Raw genomic sequence first — 23,034 nt, forward strand, 5'->3', positions numbered from 1 at the left:
CATTCTTCATATACAGGGTGGAAGTGAAATAACCTTACAAGTTTAAAGGGACGATAGGGTACTCTGAAATGAATAGAAAACCTATATTAAGTTTTGTGATTAAATGCACGGTTCATTAGAAAATTAAGTTCGAAGTTTCAGCAGTCCGGCAACATCGCCGCTAACACAGTCTTGTCGTGATACAGATGTAAGAGATCAACGAACTCGGTATGTCTCGCTAGAAGAGCTGTTCTCTGGCGCTGTGTTGCAACCAACTCACACCATACAGTGGCTTGAATTTTGAGATTTTTAAAATTAAATTTACACGAAAACTGCCCACACTATTGAAATACACCAGACGGATAAATTATTCTTTATTAGTTTTCCTATCGATATGGATAAAAATCATGATCCTACTTGTATTAGTTATCGAATAAAAGGCTGTTAAACACTTGAGAAAAAACTATGGACTTTCCACCAATACAATATTATAGTTTTTGTTACATGCAATATGAGCTATTGTAAAAAAAAAAATATATGAGCTGTTCGCTTTGAAAATCTACAAGACTATTTCACTTTCACCCTGTATAGCTCTACACACAACTGTCATGATTTCACTTCAGAACACCTAAATCACTAAAATCTTGCGTTAAATGTGGCTATTGTAATCAAACTGATTCCTGTCCACAGTAAAATTCCGACAAAATATTAGTTCCAGCTTTGGACTCAAAGAGTCTCGGGCTCCCATTTGATTCTAAATGCACCCAACCTCCTTGGTTTCATAATATCTCTTCTCTAGCTGGTAAAAAAATAGATCTAAAAACGTTTTTCGTGATTTCCCGCAAAAATTATGGGAATGAAGAAGAGTCGTTTTGAAAATAAGCTTCTCATATATAAGACACAAGGATAAGCTTATACTTAGTATGTTTATTGGAAGGGTTTTGCCTTTTTATATTTATATTATCTCTCATTGTGAAACCTATACTTCAAGCTCGTTATGAAACGTTCTGGAAACTAATTTAACAGAGTGAAAGTAAAGATGCTTGGTATCTTTGGAGGGAAATGCACATTACACAGGCTTTCAAAGAAATAAAACGGTTTCAAATGACTGAATGTCTTTAACTGAAGGCGAAGAAAATTAACGACAGGGTATAAAATAATGCAAATGAAAAGAATTGCATCGTTTTAACGTCATTTTTCGCAAAAAAAAAATGAACGAAAACAGTAATTACAACAGTTCTTTCTGCCACATTCCATTCCGTAACGCTAGATAATCGCTGACCAACACGTGCCCTACTTCTGCGTGCGTTTATTTATAACGTCTAGTTTTTATTAGATTGTATGCTTGCTTATGCAGTTATGGAACTGTTGACCACATATTGTAGAAGTTGATGTTTGAAAGAGTAATTAGTAGTAAGTGCGTTGTACACGATCCTTCTCATGTATCTGTAATAACTTAAATTCAGCTAGTATACTATATACTGCACGGATTACACTTCTTGGCCTATTACGTCTTCGCACAGATCAATTCATTCTCAAAACTGACTTCCAGTAGTTTTTTTCTTGGTATGCCAGTACTTTGTTTACCTATTGTAAATGTGTTTAGTTTTATATTTGTAATGGTTTTCTGTATGTAAACGAATTAGATCTAAATTGCTATACTTTGTTATGATAGTGATCTAAGAGAATTTTAAACACTTAGTTACAGATATTATTATTATTATTATTATTATTATTATTATTATTATTGTTATTATTATTATTATTATTATTATTATTATTATTATTATTATTATTATTATTATTATTATTATTCTCTTCGGTTTTACTTCTCATTCCTAAATTTTTTACCATTATTTTCGAAACAACTTTTATATGCAGCATTAACTTCCCACGATTGTACGAGAAGATTCGAAGAGAACGGCAGTTACGTAGACTTTCTGCTCCTCCCTACTACCATTAATGCATAACACAATGTCAATACTGCGGTTGCTGTCGTCTGCGATACAACGAACTTTTCTGTTGATTTTCGAGTTCGTCATTTTTTTCCGGTTATTATATGCTTATTTAAATTGTGTTAACTCTCGCTAATGGTTTTATATTTTATTTTATCCGTGTTAGTATTTGTTTTATTATTGTAAATATTTTTGTTTTAACACTATTATTATTATTAGTATTATTATTATTAATGAATTATTTTGTATTACTATATTTGTATCATGTCCGTCACGATTATTCTATTATTATTATTATTATTATTATTATTATTATTATTATTATTATTATTATTATTATTTCTATTATCAGCATTATTATTTGATCTCTGTAAAATTTATGTAGACTAGGTACTGGACTTTACCCGAGCACGCGCATATTATGCTCATTTCGGGTATCTATTCATAATTATGTATTCATTTCAAATGTAAATTGTAAATGTAAATTGTAAGTAAATAAAAAAATTTTTGAGGGTATCGGTCATAAAAAAATGTCGGTCATATATACAGGATGTAACCAAAATATATGTGCAAATGTCAATTTTTAACTAAAAATGACATCATTCTTACGCACTTATCACAAAAATTGTTACAAATCATACGACTTTATGAACTTGATTCTTTACAGTTTAATTATGCATCCTAAAGTACAGTCCTAAAGAATTTACAAGAGTGGCGTGATTTGTAACATTTGTTGTGATAAATGCGTAACAAAATGTTATTTTGTAATTAAAAATCGAAAAAAAAATTCTGTACCAAGCAATTATGGAATTCACAACACATTTTTAGCTTCAGTATACTAGAGTCCACGGCAATTCGGAAGGCGGTAGTCTGCTAGCGTTTGCGTCGAGAGAGACAGATAGAGATAGCAAGGCAGCGTACAACATTGCCACATCGTACTTCACGCACGTGCAATACAAATAGCGCAGGAGAGAATTTAAATTATCAAAAGACAATAATGACCTTAGCCGTTGATTACTGTAAGCATGACACCAAACAAACCCTGTTTCCTCCACTAACAATATTCTTTGCACGGTTCTCAATCCCACACCACATGCTTCTGCAGTCGTTTCTTGCATGTTGGCAACGTTGCTGCCAGCATCAAGATGGCCGGCAGCGTTCTGCTCGTTAACGTTTTTATAATAATTATATACCTTAAACACTATTTTCCGCGCCTGCTTGTGTAATACTTGTGTTTTTACAGTCTCTTCTTCCATTTATTTACCTTACATACACACAGTAAATGTTAGTTTTACTTATTCAATGTATTGAAACACTCGCACGTGAACAAACGAACTCAGGAAGTGCTTGTTATAGACTGATTCTGATTGGTTCTACTGTATAAGCTTGTGACGTCACATACCAGAAATGCTACGGCGCATATAGAAGTTAACCGCCTTCCGAAATGACGTCTAGTCTAGCTAATTAAAGAAATGATACTCCTGAATAGTTCATTCTTTATGTGTAGTATTCTTTAAGGCTGGTTCACAATAAACCGGAAACGGAAACGACAACGAGAACGAGAACGGACATATTGTTAAATACATTTATTTTAACAATATTTCCGTTCTTGTTCTCGTTGTCGTTTCCGTTCCCGGTTTATTGTGAACCAGCCTTTACCCTTAAAATTAAAGAATAATGGTATTTTACAAATAACTTGAAATTAGTGTAATTCTGAAAATAACGAGATTAGGACAAAAGTTTATATGGCATTTTTTTGCTCAGAATGTCTTCGGAAATAAGCTCCGTAAGGGACGGTAAATTCTCGTGAATCACCCTGTATATGTGTGTATGAGAGAGAGAGGGCGGGGGGGGGAGTTTTCTCCTGGAATTATTGAAATAATTGAGACAGAATAAAATCAAATGAAGCATTTATTTACAACAGAGCATAAAACACGTGTCATATAACAAGAAGAGAGATATATAATGAAGCTTGATGGGTATTTACTGGTGAAGGTGCTCTTAACTCAACAATAATGGTGCTAGTGGTAAGAATACGTAGAGGCGGCATGGCTGTAGACAGGTGCAGCGTGGCTGTAGACGGGCGCAGCGTGGCTGTAAGCTATGACAGGGGCTGCTACCACCTTCTTGACTGGAACCACAACCTTCTTGAGGACGGGTGCGGGGTGACTAGCGTGTCCGGACTTCTGGACCACGGCGTTGAACCCGGTGTGCTTGTCAGCGGTGTAGTGAACAGTACGGATGGTGCCGTCGGGCTCAACCAGCTGGTAGTATCCTTCTACTTTGTCTCCGATGCGCTTCTCAGCTTGCTCCTTGATGTCTCCGGTATGCTCGTCCTTCACTCCATATTTGAACTCATAGTGAGGGGCAGCCTAGAATAAAGGACAGAAATTTGATTTAGTGTTTTGGGCAACAGAAAATAGAAGGCAGGTGTTTTGTATCCACTACCACTTTATTTTTACCACTGCAGTATTCGGGAGCGGGTTCGATCCCCCTTGGGCTGATTTATTTTTTATTTTAGTAGGTTATTTTACGACGCTTTATCAACATCTTACGTTATTCAGCGTCTGAATGAGATGAAGATGATAATGCCGGTGAAATGAGTCCGGGGTCCAGCACCGAAAGTTACCCAGCATTTGCTCATATGGGTTGAGGAAAAACCCCGGAAAAACCTCAACCAGGTAACTTGCCCCGACCGGGAATCGAACCCAGGCCACCTGGTTTCGCGGCTAGACGCGCTAACCGTTACTCCACAGGTGTGGACCCTTGGGCTGATTACCTGGTTGGGTTATTTTTCTGAGGTTTTCCCCAACCGTAAGGCAAATGTCACTTAATATGAGCCGTTCAGAGCAGAAGTGGTGTAAGTCAAAATTGAGTAATGAGGTTTAAAGTAAACTTTCTGTAAAATATAACGCAAAGTAGCAATTAATATTCAATTTATTTAAACTATTAGTAGTCAATCTATAGCACGAAGGACATATTAATTGCTACATTGAGCTGTATTTTACAGAATTTTTATTTTAAACCTCATTACTCAATTTTGACTTACACCACTTCTGCTATCAACGGCTCATATAGCGAATCCTCGGCCTCAACTCGCCAAATACTATCTCGCAGTCACCAATCCTATTGACGCTAAATAATCTAGTAGTTGATACAGCGTCGTTAAAGAACAAAGTAAAAATACACTGCAATAGTTGTAAAATATACTCTATTAGAATCATTGAATGTGTTGTGTATTAAAATTACGTTGAACAAGTTACTGTTACACAGAGTGATTAATGAAATATGACAACATTATAGAAATCAAGTTCTGTAATTCATTTTGAGCAAAGTATGCCAAATGAACACAGGTCTGATGATCAATGTAATATAAGGAGCTATAGGCATCCAACAAGGAAAACTCAGTGCGCAGAAACCAGCGTCACTGTCTCGCGCAGATGATGTATGCTCCTGTTCCCAGCATGCAGGGGGAGTAAGAGGGGTATAGCATGCGCGTCGCGAGGAGTTCGAGCTGAGTTTTGCTTGTAGGATACCTGTAGTAAGATGTTCGAATCCTAAAAAATAGAAGCGCTTGTGTCGACAGTATAAAGGGAATCAATTGAAAATATATATATTGAGTTCAGTGACAATTGTGAGTAATCTGGAATGAAGATAAATTTAAAGAAGACGAATACTATGTATATCGGAAGAAAAATAAAGAAGTTAATCGTGCGAATTCTAAATGAGACAGTAGAGGAAGTGGATAGCTTGGGCTGTATTATAAGCAGAACTAGGAAGTTGGTACCAAAACCGTTAAGTTGTGTGAGCTTGGACTATATCTCTACCGAATGAAAAGTAATATTACACCTCTCGATGTCAGTGAACCAGAACGACAAACATGTACAGACGATTGGTATAACCAAACATATATTCCAATCGTCCTAAACTAAAATAATTTACCCATACATATAAAATAACATACAAAATATACAGTTAAGATTCTAGCCTCATTATAACAAATATCAATGAACATTTTCATTTTATTAAAGGAATTACTTCTTTTATGTTCAGAAAAAAAAACAATATTTGTTCTCTGAAAATATTCTTTCTACGTCACAAGACGTTAATGGAGCAAATCTTAAATATGATACAGTAGGCCTATATCTACTAACATCAGGTGAACAGCTACTTTGTGAATATAATAGTGAATCTCGTATGTGGCACGTAATATTAAACCTATAATTGTTTTCAATAAAATTTACATTTCTATTGTAATGATAGGTGGAAGTTCGTATCGTAATTCCGATGTTCAACTTGGACTGTAACGCAACCGAATGCATAGCAGCACGAGACGTCAACATTTAACGAAGAATAATCGGGGAAAAATAAATGTGTTACACACTCCTGTTTCTATTAATATTTAATAACAGATGAGTTTACATTTTTGGAATCAAATTTGATAACACAATCTCGAGGGAAAAAATGGAACTCTCTGCATCATAATTCACAGTTAATTCCCGATTTACTACGAAAATCATCTGTAGCTGCATTTATATTGGCAACAGGCCATGACTGTTTGGACAAACACCTGCATATAATTGGAATATATCAGTCCCCTAACTGAACATTGTGGAACTCAAACCAAGCAATGGATTCGGAACACCTCAAAATCTGTGCTTCATTGGCTGACCATGATAATATATTTGAAAAATATTGGAGTACAAGAGGTCAAATGATTTTATTGTCAAACGCCTGGCATTAGAAAACAACAACTTTTTTGGAATCATGTATAATATTAACATTACATAAATAATAGAATAATAACAGAAGAGTTCACTTTGTTCAGAATCTAAAATATTAATATAAATTAACAGTATTCTGCAAACTATTCACGACTCTACACAGCTCCACAGAATGCCATTATGCGTTGTTTATGTGAACATACAGTGTATCATCTGTAGCGAGCGGGAGTAGGGCGAGGCACAAATGACATCTACTCTTTGGATATGAACTTTCTATCTATGATTATAAGCAGTAACATGAGCTGCTGCTAGGAAGTCAAAAGGAGTATAGCAGTGGTAAAGGCAGTTTTTAATAGAAAAAGTAGCATTTTCTTCTGACATTTGGAAAAATACTAAGGAAGAGTATAGTGTTGCATTGTATGGGGAAAAAACACGGACATTACGACGAAGTGAAGAGAAACAACTAGAAGCATTTGAAATGTGGATATGGATAAGAATGCAGAGTGTAAAATGAACAGACAGATGAAGAAATGAAGCTGTGCTAGAAAGAGTGGGTGAACAAGGAATAATGCTGATACTGGTCAGGAAGAGGAAAAACAAAATAGGCTGGGTTACTGGCTGAGAAGAAATCCTTACTAAAGGATGTATTGAAAGGAATGGTGAACGGGAAGAAGTTCGGGGCAGAAAAAGATATAAGATGATAGAAAATATTAAACTATATGAACCGCCTGCGGGTACTAAGAGGATATCAGAAAATTGGGAAGATTGGAGAATGCTGGGTTTGCAGTAAAGGACTTGTCCTTGATCGAAAACTGAAAGAATGAGTGAATTTAAAATACAAAAATGATTATTCAAAAATACGTTATTGAACAGGTAATAAGTATAACTTACTGTAGATTGAAATCAGATTTTAGAATATTCCTTTTCCACATCAACACACTTCGGCGAATGGATGTGAAACGCGCGCGAAGCATTTCATGACTTTGCTCGGCTGACGAGCTCAGGGGCGTTCAAAATAAAGGGAAGCAATTGTTCTCTTGTTTGTACTATTGTATGATGCACAATAACGATCGAGAAAGCAATGCTAACAGCGCCCGCAAAGCCGAAAACCCGCAAGACAGTGTTCTATACGTCGCTTCGTTGACGTAAAGATGCTTGTGAGTGTTTCGAGACGTCGAGATTAATCACTCCCGAAGTCCCGAACGTCAAGTAGTCTTGAATCGCCACAGTTGTTTATACCTGAACTTTTATCTAGGCATACTTTGGCAACTGTTATATATGTATAAACAATCAAGTAGCCTATGTGAAACAACATCTCTACCTTCCAGTGTATAATAATCCGTTCCCCAATCTTTATTTAATTACTAGGCCTTATTAAAAGGCTAGGAATTTCCTTTTCATATGTTTGAGATCAAGTGTACAGCCTCAAGTAAAAAAAATATTAACGTTATGTTTTGTGTTCCTTGGAAATGCAAATTTATTAGAGAATTGTTTTTTTTTTTATATAACATAGGTAATATCATATAATAGAACCAGAACATTTTGATGACTAAAATACTGTTCTGTTTTGTCTTTTTGTCTTATTTAAACATTTATAATGTTATTTATTTTAATGATGTATGTTATTAAAAGTTACGAAATCTTTCCACGTCGACCAAATGCTATTTCGAGAATGATGAGCAAGACTCGAAGCGCACGAGAATTACGAGACGAGATTTGAAAGACAAATGCAACGAACACAGCGAGCGAGAGCTACATCTCTAGTACACAAGGTGAACTACTATTTCACGATAAAAGTGAAAAGAGGTAACCATCTTGTTAATAATACATACATCAAATAGTCTCAAGGTACATTTTTCAATGTAAGATTCAGAAATGTTTATGTTAGTAGTATTCACCCGTAGCTAGTGTTACCACACGCGATATATCCAACTCGTCTTCCTATACTTCATATCATAGCGGAATCCCACTCGGAAGTATTCTATGCGTAGTGATAGCATTGTGTGTAATTTTGAAACATGGAAACTCCGCTTAAGAAGTCACCACGGGAAAAGTACGTTCGCAAAGTAGAAAAATGATATAATGTATTTAAGTTCGTAAAGAAGAAAAAAGAGTGGTGTAGCTTTTCCTCTGAAAAGAGCTGTGGAAAGAACAGCGAAAGCGGTGGAAAAGGGTACAAAAATCGGTGTGAAATATAACAAAAGAATGCGAGAAAGCTAGCATTTCGGACACGCAATTTGTGCCTATAACATAGCGCATTTTCATAGCTATAGATAACATTTTGACACGTAGCCTACTACCTTCCTCCAGGCCCTCTTCTCTGCTACGATTATATCTTCGATATAAGTTTACGCTCTGAGCTACATGTCTCGGGTAGGTACTACATCCTTACTTCATGTGTACATTCTCTCTCTCTCTTCCCCTCCACTCCTCATTCCCGCCTTAACACGCATATAAACATGATAGTGGCGTCCTCGGACAACAGCGGTATTCCTATTTGTCCCGAGTAATACCTACCATTGTTATTATATATTATAAGTAGAGACAGGATTTCCATGCAAATGCATGTTTTTATATAAGCTTGCTACAGTTCTCAAACTTTGTAAATATCCGTTTCATGGCTTAGTGATTCGAGATATGTATACTTTTTCCGTGCATATTCGCATTTTTTGGTCTTTTTAGTGGTACATTCATGCACAATGCATGTTTTTTAGATTTTAAGTTTAATAATGCATAGTTTGAGGTTTATGTTGCATATTACTTCTATATTTTGTATAGTTTTGTTGCATATTTTATATTAAATCGCACGATACTGCATTTTGTAAATGTTACCTCGTACAATATTTGAGTATATGTACTGAAAAATATAAGTGAAATGCTAACGGTTTTCATGGTTTCTACCTGAGGACTTTGAACATTACCAGCTACTCCTCTCATTGTGTTGTCACACTGGAATTCCACACTCCTGTTCTATACAAGCCTTACCCTGAGGCTAAAATTATTATTAGAAGGATGCCTCTTCTGCTCCCTCCCATACTTTGTAGTTTGTCGATAATAGCACTAACATGCTTCCCCTAATATGCTTTTAATTTGGAAAGGTAGATAGGTAGAAGGTCTAGTAGGCTACATGTACAGGTGTTTTATGAATTAGCTACTGTATTTGTGATCTGTGGTGATCTGTGAAGCGGTGTAATGTCCCGAATTAAATGTTCGAGAAGAGATCTTGTGGCACAGTGGATCAAGGGAAAGAATATCTTAGAAATTTTTAAAAACTGTTAGTAGTACATTGTGCCATCGAAAATAAAATGTAAGTTTCAATTTTGATGGTGCATATTTTCAGTGTTCTTTTCCTTCCTTGTGCATATTTGGTCATTTGATAGTGCAAGGATGCATGCATATTTTACGATATGACAGTGCATGAAAATCCTGTCCCTAATTATTTCCATTTTCATTGTTATTTGTTTTAGAGAAGTCTAAGGAATCAATCATTATTTTAAGAAAGCCTAATTCGTGTGTTGCTGTAAGACTTACATAGTGCTCGACTTCCACGGTCTCGTGGTGAGCCACTGGCACGGCCACAGAGTGTGCGATAGCGACCGGTGCGTGCGACACGGCCAACTTGACCGGCGCGTAGTGGTCGTATTCGTCGTATGGTGGCACGGGAACTCCCACTGTGGATGCAGCCAATGCTAGAATAGCGACGACCTGAAGCAAAGAAAATAAGAAGTTTCATTAATTGCAATCTCTTTCTGATCCTACATATTATTCACGAATTAGTCCACACCTGTGGAGTAACGGTCAGCGCGTCTGGCCGGGAAACCAGGAGGCCCGGGTTCGATTCCCGGTCGGGGAAAGTTACCTGGTTGAGGTTTTTTCTGGGGGTTTCCCTCAATCCAATATGAGCAAATACTGGGTAACTTTCGGTGCTGGACCCCGGATTCATTTCACCGGGATTATCACCTTCATCTCATTCAGACGCTAAATAACCGAAGATGTTGATAAAGCGTCGTAAAATAACCTACTTAAAAATTCATGAATTAAAAGAAGATTTATCGTATTAATTTCCACATCTATGTCTCTCTACATCCTTTTTACTTTCTTAAGGACTAAATGAATTGTATTTTGGGTAAAATTTCGATTAACTTTTTATTATTTGGTCTTTCTTCTTTTGTTTTACTTGGTTATTTAAAGACACTATATCAGCTATTGGGTTATTTAGCGTTGATGAAATTGGTGATGCTGAGATGGTATTTTGGTGAGATGAGGCCAAGGATTCGCCATATAATACCTACCTGAAATTCTCTTGGCAAACAATTTAAAATGAGACTTCGGTTACGAAAATTTGTAGTAAAAGAATTTAAACAAATGTTACGTCCTCGATTACAATCGCAAACAAAACGAAATCATGCTCTGAATGCAATGTTCATTACCCTCACAGTTATAGAGACGCATATTCAGGAGGCGGTGAAGATTATATTTCCTTTGTCATTGGCGAAACATTTAAAAAATCAACTCGCTTTACACACGAATTTAATTCATGTCTCGCGATGTTACCATATATTTTACTGCAAATTATAAGGTAATACTAAACCTAGTTTACATGTTCGTAAGTTAATTTTACACAACATAATATTGATGGTTAAGACGTGATAAATTTGAAGTTTAATAAAACAAACTGTTTAAAAAATATTTTCTTTTTTCCAAAAGAAACAAACATTTTAAATACGGTATTTTTCTGCTTTGTAAGTTTTTCTACTTGAGAACAAAATAGTAATCACTGTCCAGTTTTGTGAATATAAAAATAAGGGTCATTTTTGCAGATACGATGTATCACTTCTTAGCCGTTATTGTGTAAGAACTAACCTCGAATTATTCACGAAAGTTAAGTTAAAAATAACCTACAGTTAGTGAGTTTTATACATCTGGGCCTGTGTCTACTCTTATTGAACTTTAGTTATTTACCCTAATCACATATTACAGACTGATCAGTGATCAGCCTAGGCCAAATGGACTTCCAATGCTGCCATCTGTCGACAGCAAATGAGGTCACGTTATAACCATTAATGGAACTGCAGTAGCACGTATACTTCCAACTAGAGGTCGTTATCAAAAAAATACCTTTTCGACGGTGGAGACTCTGGTGGTTGTTTATATTTTGTGTTGTCATTTTATTACATGGGAGTGGTCAATCTGATATAAATGTACTTAGGGGTTATTTATCGACTTTCGTTATAGAGTTCAAATAGCCATAGCTTCTGACGCGCCATTTCAAACACTACTACTATTTAGTGTGTAAGGAAAAACACTGAAAACTACAGGCAGGTTAATTTGTCTCACGACAGTTTAGCAGACTAGACAATTTGCTCTAAGATGATTAATGACTAGGGACCGGATTTTTAAGTTTTTAAGAAGACGATTTTAGGTTTTTGGATTAGGTGAAATAGGTTTTTTGTAGGTTTTATGTCCAACCTCTGAAAGGGGGACGCAAAAACTACCCTAACGTTAAAAATGTATCCTTACAGTCATTCTTAAAAAAATAATATTTATTTAATAAGACAACATGGAGCACGAAACTGATCTTTTCAAGAAACAAACTATTTTCAAAATTTATAAGATTCGAAATTTTTGCTCCTTTCCCTTTACATTATTTGTAGTTTAAATAAATTATTGTAGCAATTAACATTTCATCTACTATAATTTGCCTTGATATAACTACATGCATAATTATTTTAATTTTCAATAGATAAAAGATATAGTATACACACAACTTTTGAATTACATTTGTTCAAACTTGATCAAGAATTATTTTAAAAAGTAATAACAAACACACAAACAAAACAACATTATTTATTGATACTGTTCCTGGTTGCAATAGGGTAAAGGTTGGTAATATTGTGATATGAGCAATATTGTGATAGTTCTTTTTGAGAATCTATTACAATTTTACAGAGCGAGAGGAAGATCGGTTTTTTGCGTCAACGTATTAAGGGAATGCTCGTGGACATGTTTCTGCACAAAACTAGTCCTTCCCTCGCTCAGTAAAATTGTAATAAATTCTCAAAAAGAACTATCAAAATATTACTCGTATCACAACATTAGCAACCTTTACCCTATATGGTCAAATACTTTTCAAGATTCTCGACCGAAAAGTTTTTTTCTATTGTCTCTCAAAATACATTTGAAGGACGGAAAGGTTCTTTTGACAGCACATGACGTCATAGGTGCAAATTTTATTGCTGACACTGCAGCAGGTACCTACGGCAACTCACAATTGAGAGAATGGAGCATACATTTTTTATTTTTTCAGACCCTGGATTCCTCTGCAATACTTTCTTCAGTTTTAATGTGACGGCTTCACCCACGGGTCCTGGTACTTGTTCCTGTAGAAGCGAGTTAATGACACCAATTGCATCTTTCAGTTGTAGCGACGAAGATTCCAAGTACTCAATATATTTTGGAAGGTCACTGAAATGTGCCTTGAGGAAAGCAAGGGAGCTAAGTATAGATTTTTAGCTTAGGGATTCAGGTAGCCTCCTCTACGTCGAGAGTGTTCTTTCCTCTCTCTCTCTCTCTCTCTCTCTCTCCCTCTCTCTCTCTCTCTTTCTCTTGAAATGTATTTTAGTATTATTATTTATTTATTTAACCTGGTAGAGATAAAGCCATCAGGCCTTCTCTGCCCCTCTACCAGGGGATTACAACTATAATATGAAGAATGAAATTACATATTGATATTTCTCTCAAAATAAAAAAAAAATCAATATAAAACGCAGTAAATACAGGGTAACGCTTATCAACAATGATTTAGTTTTTTTGTAGGTACTATGGTACAATTTGGCGGCAGGGTAGCTTCGTTGGTGGAGCAGCTGGCTACGGACTCGAGGGTCCGGGGTTCGATCCCAGTTGGTGACAGGATTTTTTCTCGTTGCCAAACTTTCAGAACGGCCCCGAGGTTCACTCAGCCTCCTATAAAATTGAGTACCGGGCATTTCCCGGGGGTAAAAGGCGGTCAGAGCGTGGTGCCGACCACACCACCTCATTCTAGTGCCGAGGTCATGGAAAGCATGGGGCTCTATCTCCATGCCCCCCAAAAGTGCCTCCATGGCATGTTACGGGGATACCTTTTACTAAGGTACAATTTAGGTTTTTTAAGGTTCAACAGAATTCACATATACGGCTCCTATGATCATGATTGGGAAAAGTATTGAAGAAATTAGAAGTTCAGAAGCAAGGAAAAAAAAAAAAAGTAAAAACCTACAAATACCATCCCTACTAATAACATATGGCTCATCCTGCCTAAGGTTTTTCCGTGGTTTTCCTAAGGCGCTAAGACAAATGTCGGGATGAGCCCTAAAAGAAATGGGCCACGGACCTCCACTCATATCCCCATGAATCTCCCTAATTAACTCTAAATTAATTAACATTACATCTCTCCCCCCTCTTCGCAATTGAGCCATCATATAGCCAAATGGCTGGTCTCGGAATTGAGACAAATCAACAAGGCTCATGACAACAATCACCTCCTACATAATAGCCAAATTGGCTAGTCTCTTATATGAGACAACTCATCCTGCCTAAGGTATTCCGTGGTTTTCCTCAGGCGTAAGACAAATGTCGGGATGAGCCCTTTAAGAAATGGGCCACGGACCTATATGCCCTTCCCCATATATATTCCCTTTATTATAAACGAAATATGCCCTAGTTCAGAACTTATATAAATTGTCTATTAAATATAGGAGGTCACTCAATTATTCGCAATTGAAAGGACAGGGACCTCTCAAATTGCAGATTTAGATTTCACGGCGCTTCTTCCGACGGCCTTCACATGCGTCTTGCCATCCTAACGGCAAACACCAGCCAGCTCTTCTTCTTCCCGTTCCGTGATCGGTTGATCAAATCTCAGTCCCCCTCGCGTATGTGGTACCTAAGAGGTTACGTCCAATTTCGGCTTCCCCTTCAAAATTTTCTAGAGTTCCTTCAGTGGAGCAGCGTAACCCGGAGTGAGACTAGTGGCCAACAGGCTTGGAGCTCACATATATAGCTTTGTACAGCCCCCAACCCCTTGTAAGGACGCGTTTTGCGTACCTTTTAAAATTTTTCCTCCCAATTCTTTTTCGATTTTTCGATTTAACATATGGCCCGATCGACCCTGAGGGTGACATTTTGATACCAGATTTAAGGTTCTCTTGCTTATTATAATTAATTTTATGTACCCAAGACCGATTTTTATTTTGTTACAATTCGGTGCCTGGAGAATCAGAAAGATAGAAGTTCGCGAGAGAGAAGGGAGGGGGGAGGAGGGATAATGGGATAGAAAGGCAGTGACCGCCGGTGCAATGTGAAGGAAAACCAGTTCTTGATCATGACCTGCCTGCTAATGGCTGACCGAGTAGTTTCAGCTGTTGGGTGCGTATTCATCTCCATTCCAACGCCAGGCTACTCACGAGGACGTAAACTAATGCACAAACAAATAGAATGCTTCAAGTCAATTTGTAACATTTCCGGCCCCAGTTAAAGTTCAGCCAATTTTTTGGTTATTTAACGAAGTAGCCGAGTGATTTAAAGCTCCATGCCTTGGACTGGCAGTAAGGAATCCTTGCTGGTTAGAATCCTCATGAGGAAATACATTTTCTCATGAAATTTCTCCCCGTGCGCAGTGTGCATTAACACAAATCTAGCTGCACAAAATTAATAACTTCTCTGCATTCCAACGGATTGTTATGAAACTTTATACAGATCTTATAGGTAGCACATATTCTTTGTGTACAAACTCAGACTACGTTTGTGTAAGAGGAACTATCCCTTTATAGGTGTGGTTTCAGACAAAAATGGTAACATCTATCCTATCTAACAGATTTTTATGAAGCATTTTACATATTTTTTATGTACAAACTATTTATGGTTCCATAAGAAGAAGTACCCCTTTGCTGAGGATGCATTTACACAAAATTAACTTCTCTCCAACGTAACAGATTTTTATGAAACTTTGTACAGGATATATTTTGATGTACCGAAGTACATATGATATTTCCATGCAGATATTCTGCGTCATCACATGATGAAAGAGTGATGGAACGGAGAAAAATTCTCTCCGGCGCCGGGATTTGAACCCGGGGTTTCAGCTCTACGTGCTGATGCTTTATCCACTAAGCCACGCCGGATACAACCCCGACGCCGTTTAGAATCGTCTCAGATTAAGCTCCATCTCTTGGGTTCCCTCTAGTGGCCGCCCTCTGCACTACGTCATAGATGTCTATGAACGCAGGACCCAAGTCCATACATGTGTTGAGGTGCACTCAGATGAGTGACTGTTTGGCCGGGATCCGACGGTATGGGCGCCGTCTTAAATCACAAAGTGATTTATTACGCATATCATATATATTTTGATGTACCGAAGTACATATGATATTTCCATGCAGATATTCTGCGTCATCACATGATGAAAGAGTGATGGAACGGAGAAAAATTCTCTCCGGCGCCGGGATTTGAACCCGGGTTTTCAGCTCTACGTGCTGATGCTTTATCCACTAAGCCACGCCGGATACAACCCCGACGCCGTTTAGAATCGTCTCAGATTAAGCTCCATCTCTTGGGTTCCCTCTAGTGGCCGCCCTCTGCACTACGTCATAGATGTCTATGAACGCAGGACCGAAGTCCATACATGTGTTGAGGTGCACTCAGATGAGTGACTGTTTGGCCACTAGAGGGAACCCAAGAGATGGAGCTTAATCTGAGACGATTCTAAACGGCGTCGGGGTTGTATCCGGCGTGGCTTAGTGGATAAAGCATCAGCACGTAGAGCTGAAAACCCGGGTTCAAATCCCGGCGCCGGAGAGAATTTTTCTCCGTTCCATCACTCTTTTATACAGGAGTTACAGGTAGCATATAAGTTATTTTTTGTGTACAAATTCTGATCACATCTGTATTCTATGCTACCCGTAGACCTAATTGTTGTACAAAGTTTCATAAAATATATAGGACAGAAATTGTTAATTTTGTCTAAATGCACCACTATAAAGATGCAGTTCCTCTTATAAAACACATCATTAGACTTTGTAGACAAAAATATATTCCACCCGTAACTTCTGTATAGGCCTAAATATTCATAAAAAATTATTAGATAAAATTTATCAATTTTGTTTAAATGTGTCCTTATAAAGGAGTAATTCCTATTATGGAATCATGAATATAGTTTGTGCACAGAATAAATAAATAAATAAATAAATAAATAAATAAATAAATATATGCTACCTTTAACTTTCGTTCAATATTTCATAAAAATCTGTTAGATAGAGAAGTTATTAGTTCTGTCTAAATGCACCCCCCATAAAAGCACCCGTGCAAACGTAATCAGGGTCTGTACACAAAATATATGTGCCACCTGTAAGGTATGTACGAAGTTTCATAACAATGCGTTAGAGTGCAGAGAACTTATTAATTTTGTCCGGCTAATGATTTAAATTCTGATTCACTGTGCGTCTGTTAAGGTTAGACAAAAATGTGTCAAATGTATTTTTAAAATGATGTTCGATATTATGTGAATAATTTTGTAGGCCGAAAACACTGACACAATGATTAAATACTTCCTCATCCCATGATTATTTTCTGCTTTAAGCGAAATATGGAACAGTTACCGTATGCCCCACCACTGAAAAAAAAAAATTACTGATAAATACGCAAGAACGCGCACACTTTAAAACAAGGATTCAAACTCTAAATGATACTGCATTAAATGGTAAAATAATTGTAACCGGACGTGACCGACTATGCTAAGACTCACATTATATTTGGAGAACTTTAAAAACATATATTTTTCAAATAGTAACATTTAAACCCTACTGTAAAAATTAAAATATTTTCCAAACTTATAATTGACGTTATATTAGTAATAACGTACCTATCTGAACAGATTCCATGTCTCACAACACAATAAATCACTAAAAATTGGCTCTTTTCATCCATATAGTAAGCCTCTCTATCTACGACTGAACAGGAGCGAGGAGGAAGAACTCCTTGTTCATACCTTTCAAAATATAGCTTACCGCTGATAAATCAGTAAAAGCTATTACTTACAACTTGAAATGTTAAATAGCACGAATTCATACTCATCTATGCCTAACTAAACAAGTCGAAATTTGATTTTTGTCCACCTAGACTGGGAAAATTGCACACTGTGCTGTGTATGGAAAAGGTAACTACAGAGCACCATGAGAAATTTGGGACCCATTTTGAGTAGCGAAATCCTGTCATTGCGGCTAAGGGGATCATCATGTTCACCACATCTTATCCACGTACTGGTTGGATGATCGCTCACCTCTGCTGAGGCACATGTAGGCTATACGAGACCAGCTTTGGCTATTCGACCTTGTCCTTTCATGGCTACGGTTTTAGTAAATGGCGCTTGGCCCAGTATGGTTCTGAACCCTTCAATTATTATTAGAAAAAGAAGAGAAAATTTTGATCCCATTTGGCCATTTTTTTATTTATATGTACATATGATTTATTTTGACTTGTATTATTATATTTTAGGGGGTTAGGTACAGCTTACAGCAGTAAAATATTTGGAAATATTCAACATTTTTTTTCCTCCTTTACTGTATCTTGTACAATAATGAAAAATGGTATGTTTAAAATATTATTCTTCTGATATATGAAAAAAAGTTTTTTACTTTTATTTAAATATATATATAATATATATATATATTTTTTCAAAATTCAAAATTGTGGCAGTTCACTGTGCAGTGATGAAGCGTTTCCCTCGTAACTCATAAACTTGTTAACTTTTTCATGTTCTCTTTCTTTTATTTTATTGATGAAACTCATGTTTACAATATCATGCTCTTTCAACTATAATCCTTAATACATAATAGGCCTATTTTTTATTTGTGTTAGAAGAGAATGTTGATATTTGATCATTTTTTTTAATTAATTTATTTTTATTGGGCAATCTATCAAAGGTAGAGAAATGATTTTACATCGTATTGTAGATATAATATGCATAAATACACAAAAACAAATCATCACAGAATGTTAGATAGTTTTTCAGTTATGAAGGAAACGCTTCATCATTGCACAGTGAACTGCCACCATTTTGAATTTTGAAAAAAAAAAAAATGTGTATGTATGTATATATATATATATATATATATATATAATTTTCTTTTAAATCGAAAATTTTTTTTTCAGATAGCAGAAGGACAGTGTTTTACGCATACTAATTTTCATTATTGTATAAAATACAGTAATGGAGAAAAAATGTTAAATATTTCCAAAATTTTACTGCTATAAGCTGTACCTAACCCCTTAAAGCTTCTTTTCTTCCAAAACACGCCGATCCTTGTCTAAAAGCTTGTGTTATTGTGCTTGTCACTTGAAAATTCACTTAGGGTGCTATTCACAGACATTTCGCAGCACGCGCTACGAGCGTACTAAGCTAGCCCCGGCCATCCACTGATTACTTGTACAGAATTCAAATCATATCCTGTCGCTAACTCTGGTTTATGAATACGAAAAACGCTGATAATCCACCTAAAGCCCGCGCTAAAAATGTCTATGAATACGGCACATAGTCTCTAGGTAAAAAAAAACTGGCCCAGTTCTTTCATAAAAATGAACTGAACGCGTTTTGGGATCGCACTTTTCTATTGGTTGTATGAATTTTAAAATACAAGAGCGAATCAGGAACTTTCATACCAAAAGATGTTAGCGAAAATTGTACAACCGTGGTTTTAGTACGATTTAAGACAAGTAGGTTGAACCTTTTGGTTTCTTGTGTTGATATTGAAAAAAAAGTTTACCTTCTGTCTTTTTTGTTTTACAGCGGATCCCGGCGGATATCAAGACCGAAACTAGTCATTAACTAAGGTAAGATTCCGTAACAGTTTCAATTAACACAGAAAAGTTTCTCATGTAAGGAAATTTTAAGTATTAACCAATAACACTTAAGTATTTGCCATTCATACACTGTACATACTTCAGAACAACGTCAATTTTAAGCTAAAAGTTATTAATCCATACTTCAATGAAATACGCGATCAATGTCAGAAGATATTCTAATTTATGCAGAAATAATTGTTTCACAATTTAATTATTATTATATGCTCTACAAGTATAGCTGATAAATATATTCGTACTTACAGAGATTTTAAGCATGGTGTCGAGTGAACTAACACTGTCTTGAGAATACCGTGTTTGCTTATTGAGTGATCCATTCAAGAGCCACGACTTATATATTCCCTGACCCTTGCAGGCCGGTAAGAGGACAGGAACGCCCCCCATGCGTGGTTCGACACTGCCTCACATTATTTGCGCTTCTTTTTTCTTTTTGTTTCTCTTCCTTCCAATACCAGGTCTTCAGTTATGTAACTGCACTTAGAGAATTTGAAGGCTTCTTACACTAGACGTACGTAGTCTGTAACAACAGGAGAGAAATTACAGCATGACCTTCTTTAAGGTTTTAAAATGTGGTGTTGGTTATATTTAAATGAAACAATTGCGATGGTCCCAAAATGCGAAATTTTGCGGTGAATTGGTATCTTAAGTGCACAAAAAAAGCAGGAAACACAGAAAATTATTTTAAAATAGACTATACAAAGGAATGTATGAAAGAGGATTGCAAGATCATCAATGGTTGAAGAGAAACATGTTTACTAATAGGGACGTGTGTTCTTGGTTTTTTCTTTTAATTAGGTGTAACTGAGGAGATGGATGGAATGAAAGGAAATTTTTCTAAATGGAATAAAATACGTTTGAATTATTTAAATCTAGAAATTGCTTTGTTTTAAGGTTTATCCATTTCAGTTTTTACATTTATGTTTCTACAAATGTTTTTAATACAATTCTTACATGTTGAACGACTTTAAAATATAGAAAGTACATCATATTCATTTACATTAGACATTAAAAATATAAAAACCCCTTTTTTCTATTGATTGAAAAGCAGTGTTAAAATATACTTATATTAATTATTTATTTTGTATTAACCAAAACACTAATATTTTATCTGAAGACACATGAGTAACCAGTAGATGAAAATTAGTTTTGTTAAAACATATTCCTTGCATATTGATACGTTCACATTGAAAATGCATTTTCTTCTTTATTATCACTCTTCTTTTCGGCTTAGTTGCTACTAAACCCTGAACTGCAATATTGTATTGGACATTATTTTATCTGCAGGTTTCCAGAAGTAATTGAAAAATGCAATTTGTTGTGGCACAGAAGCATTCTTAAAGCAAACTTTTTTGCAAGATTCATTGACGGATCTAAATGCTTTAGATGGGATTCCTTTAACAGACCTGGTCATAATACACTACCATTGTCTTTTCGTAACTTTACAATCTTCTTACATTTTATAGGCTACCTTTCTAATCATTTTTCAATGTTATAAATGTTGTTTTTGAATATTTTCAATTTTTTTATAAGGTTTTCAATGTTAAACCTTTAAGAGGCTCGTTTTTTTTCTTTTACAAGGTTTTTGATGGCATTTTTCAGTAAAAATTTTAAAGTTTTCGGTACCTATTAATTTTAAAGATTTGTTGTATTATTTTAATATTTTCTATGTTGTTTCGATTTTACGCTTTTCGACAAATATTTCAAGTTTTTTATGCTTTGTAAAGGTTTTGTTGCATTTAAAGTCAATTCGGTATTATTTTTAATGGTTTTAATAATAATAATAATAATAATAATAATAATAATAATAATAATAATAATTTATTTTAGCTGGCAGAGTTAAGGCCGTAAGGCCTTCTCTTCCACACAACCAGCAAAAAGTGTATATACATATGCATGAACTTACAAAGAATTCAACAATTTGATTTAGATGAGAGTTACATGTATACAAGAGTTATTTACGAATTAAACAACAAAATACTATGAACTATTAATTAAACACTGAAATAAACTGTGTAGCAGAATTAAACTAAAATACATAGAATGTTAATATATTTCAAATTATATTAGATAATAGAAAGAAATTATTATGAGACAATTTTGAAAATGCAGCACAATCAGGATGATGTCTAAAGAAAAAAAGCAACAGTGTAGTCTGTAATATTTTAAATCAGTATGATTGGAGTGAAATGCTAATAAGGTTATCTTTTAAGCTGTTCTTAAAGGTGTTTGTTGTCTTGCAGCCCCTAATACTTTGTGACAAGGAATTCCATTGACGCGAGGTGGATATTGTAAAAGATGAGGAATAACAAGATGTTCTATGAAGAGGTATATTTAGCGTGCCACAGATAAGTGATCTGGTATTTACGTCGTGGTTAGAGTATAGATAAGAGAAACGAGACGAAAGGTAATTTGGTGTTGAGGTGTGCAGAATTCGAAAGAGTAAAGACAAAGAGTGTAAAGTTCTGCGTTCTTTAAGTCGGAGCCACGAGAGACTTGCGAAGGACGGTGATATGTGATCATAACGTCGGATGTTGCACACGTATCTGATGCACATATTCTGAGCTCGCTGTAACTTGACTGACAGTTCAGAACTTAGATCACTTAACAAAACGTCACAATAATCGAAATGCGGCATTACTAGGGTTTGTACTAGGGTAAGTTTTAGTTGCTGGGGCAAGAAGTTCCTCAAGCGACTCAAAGAGTGAAAGGAGGAACAGATTTTTTTTATCGTTTCTTTAACTTGAAAATTCCAACTTAGATTATTATCAAAAAAGAAGCCAAGATTTTTTACGACAGATGAATAAGGGATTAGCGTGTTGTTAAGGGTAACAACTGAAAGATTACTGTTATTAAGGGAGTTAACTAAACGCTTATGTCCAATAATTATGGCTTGAGTCTTACTTGGATTAAGCGCGAGTCCGAAATTGGCCGCCCAAGTGGAGACAGTGGCCAGGTCACAATTTAACTTGTCAATCGATTCATTGATCGTATTGGGTCTGGAATGTATGTAAAGTTGTAGGTCGTCGGCATAGAGGTGATATCGGCAATACTGTAAGTTCTTTGATACGTCATTAATGTAGATAGAGAAAAGTAGTGGTCCTAATACGGAGCCCTGCGGCACTCCCGCCTTTGTGTATCGCCATTGGGAGAACTGATTATCAAGTGAAACACACTGTTGGCGGTCCCGTAGGTAGGAGTCCATCCAGCTCAAGGTATTGTCTGACAGGTGCAAAGCCTTCATCTTTGCAAGAAGCAAGTCGATATCAACAGACCCAAAGGCATTGCTGAAATCGAGAAGAGTTAGTGCCGTTACTTCACCCCTATCCATAGCTTCACGGATGTCCTCGGTCACTTTAAGTAGGGCTGTAGTAGTGCTGTGTCCATGCCTAAAACCCGATTGATAGTCATCGAGGAGTTTGTGTTCGTCGAGATAGTTCGTAAGTTGTCCGTGTACAATATGTTCTAATGCTAGTATCATATTTAAA

At 35.9% G+C, this 23,034-nt stretch overlaps 1 protein-coding gene across 1 annotated transcript; it reads right to left on the minus strand.

Moving 5' to 3' along the window:
• Positions 1–3,827: 3,827 nt before the first annotated feature.
• LOC138716185 (cuticle protein 7-like) lies at positions 3,828–19,922 on the minus strand. Its single transcript, XM_069849024.1, has 3 exons — positions 19,793–19,922; positions 10,190–10,363; positions 3,828–4,306 (listed from the first exon to the last, which is right to left on the minus strand). Exons 1-3 carry the CDS (start codon positions 19,805–19,807, stop codon positions 3,956–3,958), a joined length of 540 nt encoding a protein of 179 aa, XP_069705125.1. The 5' UTR covers positions 19,808–19,922; the 3' UTR covers positions 3,828–3,955.
• Positions 19,923–23,034: the final 3,112 nt, after the last annotated feature.

Source organism: Periplaneta americana, chromosome 16 (genome assembly GCF_040183065.1).
Source record: "Periplaneta americana isolate PAMFEO1 chromosome 16, P.americana_PAMFEO1_priV1, whole genome shotgun sequence".
Classification (NCBI taxonomy): Eukaryota; Metazoa; Arthropoda; class Insecta; order Blattodea; family Blattidae; genus Periplaneta; species Periplaneta americana.

Bases quoted from the DNA above. Each gene is read 5' to 3' on its own strand.
- LOC138716185 (XM_069849024.1), bottom strand. The intron at 4,307-10,189 runs GTAAGTCTTACA...CCTTTATTCTAG, and splicing joins CCGTGGAAGTCGAGCACTAT to GCTGCCCCTCACTATGAGTT.